At 40.1% G+C, this 5,899-nt stretch overlaps 1 protein-coding gene across 1 annotated transcript in view; it reads right to left on the reverse strand.

The window, feature by feature from the left end:
* The window catches only part of ripor1 (RHO family interacting cell polarization regulator 1), a 32,109-nt gene that overhangs the window by 12,268 nt on the left and 13,942 nt on the right, over positions 1-5,899 (reverse strand). The window contains exons 10-16 of the mRNA XM_013914588.1: positions 4,821-4,969; positions 4,528-4,645; positions 3,096-3,212; positions 2,041-2,145; positions 1,517-1,662; positions 783-1,404; positions 116-384 (exon numbers count right to left, since the gene is read on the reverse strand). Of these exons, the coding sequence (XP_013770042.1) occupies positions 116-384; positions 783-1,404; positions 1,517-1,662; positions 2,041-2,145; positions 3,096-3,212; positions 4,528-4,645; positions 4,821-4,969 (1,526 nt within the window). The remainder of the gene's footprint in view (positions 1-115; positions 385-782; positions 1,405-1,516; positions 1,663-2,040; positions 2,146-3,095; positions 3,213-4,527; positions 4,646-4,820; positions 4,970-5,899) is intronic.

The raw sequence follows: 5,899 nt of genomic DNA on the forward strand, positions 1-5,899 counted from the left end.
AAATACAACTTGCCTAATAATTCTGCACTCCCTGTACAATGGCCCAGAGGACACCAACACACTGGAGTTTGTAGATGTTAAATGAAGTAGGCATATTTACAGTGTCTGGTATTACTGTGATTCAGGTTTAATGACCTTCAGATCATACTTTCTTTGCTTACTGATTAAGACTGTATGTCTCACTGTGTCATTACACTGAAGTGTGCAAAGGCTTGGATGGTTGGTTTTCAGTTCATTTGTCAGCACTGACCTGCCATGTCTACTCCTCTTATCACCATCCTCTTCTTCCTCCTCCCAGTCTGATCCATTCAGGAAGTCAAAGCTGCCAAGAGCTGTTTCCACTGTGAGGCTGACTACACTGGGTGACCGGCTGTGCCTCCCACCCTGCACTCACAAACAAAGCCATAGTCAGGCTGTACGCAGTCACTTCAGTTTTTTGTTTTTTCAGGAGTTCTTTGAATCATAGTCACATAATGTTGGAACAGCATGCAATCATTCAGCTCAAATGTATGCTGTCTGTAAAGACAAGGGAGGCATACCAGATACTGTAACCACTGAAACTTCTATAGTAATTGCACAACTAATATTTGCAGTAATAATATTTCGATATTAATGGCACGGGAAAGCTGTGCTAACATTTATAAATACATACAATCATTGCCACTTAATGTTCAAAAAGGGAAAATTAAACTTGGGGATTTGTAAAAAGTACTTTTAGCTTAAGGCAGTTTTTTGTACTTTACTAACCTGTTTTCTTGTTTCTCACTATGCTTTACTCTCACCTTCAGTGTAACCTGCAGCAGTTTCAGCTCTTGTTCCAGTAGTTGTAGCTCAGAAAACGGTCCTCTATAATCATCTATAGAGGAAAGTACAGCTACCAAGGCATCCTCTAGTCCACTGTCCACTGGACCATAGCCCTTAGCAGACAGACAGTTGGAACTTGAAGCTGGGATATCGTCCTCCACTGGCACCCGCAGAGCTAGATATGTCATATCCCCACTTTCTACAACATTGGAGTCTGCTCCTGCTCTCAGAGGGGCCGATGTATCCACAGAGGTGGATGTATTGTGTTGCTTCCTGACTGGGTGGGGATCAGTGACATCAACAGCTGTGTCAGTGTCAGCAGAAGTGGGTGACTCAAGAGTTCTGCTGGCCACCTCCATTTCAATGTCATTGATTGAGATTCCAGAGACCAGAGACATCACGTCCCCCGATTCACTGACAGGCACCACAACCCCATCAGCACTGTTTTCACTAATGTGACTCAGAGAGCGTAAGTACAATGTAGAGTTACTGCTGGTAATTATCGGCACATCCACTGGTGCCATAGAGGAGTGTTTCCCCACAGCTTCTTCCTCACCGTCAGGCTTTGTTATCACAGTGACTGTCCCCTTTTCCTCATGCCTGCAAAATAGTTCATATATCAGATGTTGATAGAGCTCACCACAGAATAAGAAGGTTATTTCATCTTTGTTCTCATGTGCAAACAAAAACATTAACATTTTTTTTAATCTACCTGTTGCTCTCCGCTGGTTGTTTTGGTAGGATGATACCTTCCTTTTGAGCTGAGGAAGGCCAGTTTCCGGAGCAAGAAGAAACATCAGGCTGAAGGAGGGAACTCCTTTGTCCAACTGGCTGGATGTCTGGTGTCACCACTACTGCCTGGAAAGAGAGACACGCTGAGTCACAGAGTTAAAGTAGTAAACACAGTAAAGTAAGCAAACCAGACCAGGATAAAGAGTAGACCGAGTGAGGACTGAGGCTCGTTAAAGAAACCAATTGTGCATGGTACCGGCGGCTCCTCAAGCTACTGAATCATGCAATGTACTTAGTTTTTACAAGACTGTACACACGCACATGATCTGCTGTACATACTATAAACATAATACATATCAAAGTTTATCTTGTATTCATAATACTTTTGTTACTGTGTAATGTTCAAACAGCTGTAGCCCCTCTGAATCTGAGGAAGAGAGATACAGATTGAATCCTTAATATTATCATGTCATAGATGAGAGTTCCATATCTGTTGTGTGTTACCTTTGGATGTGCAGGCAGCTGTGGGCTGGTTGAATCATCAGAAGATTCTGAAGAATTAGACCATGCTGGTCCATTCTCCAACTCTCCCTGTAGGCGGATCATGTTCTAAAAGAGATCAGCACATTTTAAAAGGCTTGACTGCAAAAAAAGGGGGGGGAAATGGAGACCTTTTACAACAAGCTGGCAGGAAACTGAGCAGTCACTGCACCTGGTTGTACATTATTTGAGCAAAAGCGACACACTTCCTTTACTCACATATTTAAAGTGAAAAGTAAGGTGAAGGCAAGACATGAGTCAGCATGTTATCCCTTTAACCAAAGGTTCAGAGGTGACTGTATGGGAACTTTTTTCTATTTGCTTGCCATTTTTAATATCAGTATAGTACAACATCCTTAGCCTAGCTCTGTAACACTGTAGCATTTATTTATAAAGAGAATAACTTTGAGTTACGCAACTATCGTGTAATATTCAAGAAAATACTGGCCAGTGCTACCCCTCAGCCTCCTCGTAGATCCACCCTTCGTTTCAATTTCAAAATCCTATGTCACCTTGTCGTCTAACTTCTGACCTTGAGGTCAAGGACAATGAGATTCAAACTCATCTGAGATGAGTCTGCTTTTAGTAGATATATCTATGGTATCGATTTGAAAATATAAGGAGACTTCATTCTCGAGTTATTGCAAGATTTTCAGAAAAGGTGACCTCTGATCTTTACCTGGCAGGGTGACAAATATACTGATGAGGTAAAAAGCTAAAGGCTTCAGTGCTTGTGTGAAATGGCTAGAAGGAGTTATAAGTCTAAAAGTCATCATCATAAACTGGCACTGATGATGGCTAACAGTAGTCAGCTCTGTTGGAGGGTGGGGGGTCTAAATATTATAATTAGAGAGCCATGGAGATGCATGAGGAAACCTTGCACACATCTGTCATGGCTCCATGAAGCCATAAGCACACAAATGGAGACTATGATTCTAGTGCTTACTCTACACCAAAGTATCAATATACCAGAAGGTCCTGTGTTTCTACTCCACGAGGTCTACTTCATCACGACTTACTGCAGTGGACTGCCTTGTTGGTGAGTTGTCACTACAGGAGCAGCTCTGGCTAAGAGTGCCTCTGAAGATGTCCAGCAGTGGCCAGTGCTGCCGCCGTGTCAGATTCCGAGGCAGAGACTGGACATCAAAGTGGCAGCAGGTGGAACAAAGGGCATTGGAGCAGTTAGATACTGAGGGCTGCTGGCTAAACTCTAATGTCCTTTAAAACTCTCAATGTTCTCATTTACAGATTCCTAATTTTATTTGGTGGATTAAATCTATAGAATAGATTTAATCGGTTATTTATTTATTTATTTATTTTAAAAAACATTGTGCTTTGTTTTTTTTTTTTTTAAAGCTGTGTTTGACTCCTCTCTCTCCTCCCCCTCTGGAAAAGGCTGTTTTTATCTATTGGTGGAGGTGGAGAATCCCAGGAATTTAAAACCTAGTGGGTGTTTAATCACGTGCATCATCACATGAGCCAAGGTGTGGGGGGGAAAAAAAAAGAAAAAGAAAAGAAAAAAGGCGTGGATCATGACCACCAGAGGTTTTGGGTGAAACCACTGTGAGATCTTGTCCCATGCTATCATGTGACCTATTAAGGTCATCATACGTAAGACACGAGTGGGGTTTGAAGGACTGGGAAGGGATCTCAAAACTATGTTGTAGGGGACTGACAGTTGGTGTTGGACGCCAGCCCCTCATGGTTGTTCATAGTGGACACTGATAAAGATGCACACCTGAGTCTTATTGAGGTGGCTCTTCTATGCTGTGCCATGCTTCGAAAGGAGTGGCAATTTGGTTTCCTCAATGTAGAGGCCTGAGCACACCGATAAGTGTTCTTGCTTAGCATGTGTCTGGGAGTTTTTTCCTTATTCCTAAAGGTATTATCCTTTAAAATTTAGATGTTATGTTTATAGTTTTTGTCATTTTCCATTTCATCAATCCGTCTTTCTCCTGTTAGTGCTGCTTCCACATTTAGTTCTCTTTTCCTCCATTTTTCTGTCAGTGTTGTGTTCACATAGCTCATCACACACATCTGTGTTTACAGACTGAATATTTCCCATTTTTCCCTGTGAGTTTGTTTTTTCAAACAAAGTGTCAAGCCTTCATTTACTTCCTGTTTAAAAATAATTTTCCTATTGGCTCTTCCTTGTTGGTTTTCTCTGTGAATGAATTTCTGCCTTGTTTGACTTCCTGTGTTTTGTTTTCTTGCACTTTACAGAGAGTAAAGCTTCCCTTTCAGCTATTTTCTGTTGTGAGTGGGCCTATTCCTCCTGCTAAAACCAACAGTCTTTGTTAGTTTTCCAACTATCTGTATATGAATGCCAAGATAATACACATTAATATATGGGTAGTAAGTACAAGCAATCAGCAACTTTACACAAATTGTTCTAGGGTTAGACTGAAGCCTTTCAAAGAACTAATAGTCTAAAGCGAATGCTAAACTCACACGTAAAGGTGGTGTGTCAGGTGGAGTCTGGTCAAAAATGGCTGAGATTCGCTTATTGATGCTTGGTGGTTTGTTGACAGAGCTTGCAACCGATCCCTGGTCATCTTTATCAAACGGACTGAGAGAGGTGAAAAGGAATAAAGGATGGGAAAGAGAGAAAAGATAAATTCAATAAACATCAAATAATATTTACATTATGCTCTGTTAATGATACCTTTAAATGAACAAACACTACAGCACTCATGAAGCTCAGTATGATTTCGTACACTCACAAGATGACTGACAAAACTTACTTCCAGGTCACCTCAAGGCTTAGCTTAATAGTCCCAAGGTCATTAATATCCACAGCAACCATCTGGGGCAGCGCAGCAAACAGATCCTTTGTTTCACAGGAAACACTTCCCACCACCACGTGATTGGCTAAGCTCTTTAGCTCTGTCACCTAGGAAACCAGAGAAATGTCTGATCATTATACCATCTGTTTTTTTGCCTTCAACAAGTCCGTTTCAATCATCCAGGCTGAAAATAGTACACTCAAGTTTGTCAAGGTGCTGATGTCATTGGGAAAAGATATTATTATTAATAACACAATAGGATCACACAGTGTCTTTTATGGCTGAGGGGTAAAAAACTCACACATTCACCAATAATAATGGACAATATGAAGTTCCAGAGGATATTAAAGTATTATTCTTTGATAACTGAATTCAAAAAGGTAAACTTTCATACATTGTATATTGAAATATTTCAAGCTTTTTGTGTTTACATTTTGATAACTATGACTTAAAGCTCATGAAAATTAAAGATCCAGTTTCTGAAATTAGTACATTTCATTTTGAAATGATCAAATGATGATAAAATAAAAAGACTTTCTGTTGGTTAAAAAGGCCGCTGCAACGATGTATATTAATGGATGATGTATATTAATTAATGACTAGAAGGAAAAGGATGGTTTTGAAAAGGTGTAAAAGAAAGAGTATTGTCAAGGAAAATTGAAACATTTGGGACAGCTTTATAAAGAGTCAACTGAGGCTGGTGTCAGAGCATCAAGAGCCTCCACTCAATGTCTCTGGGAAAGTCAACTGCCCCCATGCCACAGAGCACAGATGCAGTAATGCTGACCCAATGAAGTATTGATTGTATGAATTAACATCTTTTCAGTACTTTCTGATTGGTCTTAGGAAATAATCTAAAAATTTTAGATGTTGCATTTTTGATATTCATTAACTACACTATGATTGGTCAAAATGTAAACAAAAAAAAAGCCATGTAACAAATACAAGAAAGTAAACTTTATGTAATAAGTGATTTTTTTCAGTTTTGAAGAAAATGTCACACACACACACACACACACACACACACACACACACAC

The sequence above is a fragment of the Pundamilia nyererei genome, unplaced genomic scaffold (assembly GCF_000239375.1).
Source record: "Pundamilia nyererei isolate P.nyererei 1_Seehausen unplaced genomic scaffold, PunNye1.0 scaffold00208, whole genome shotgun sequence".
In the NCBI taxonomy this organism is placed as follows: Eukaryota; Metazoa; Chordata; class Actinopteri; order Cichliformes; family Cichlidae; genus Pundamilia; species Pundamilia nyererei.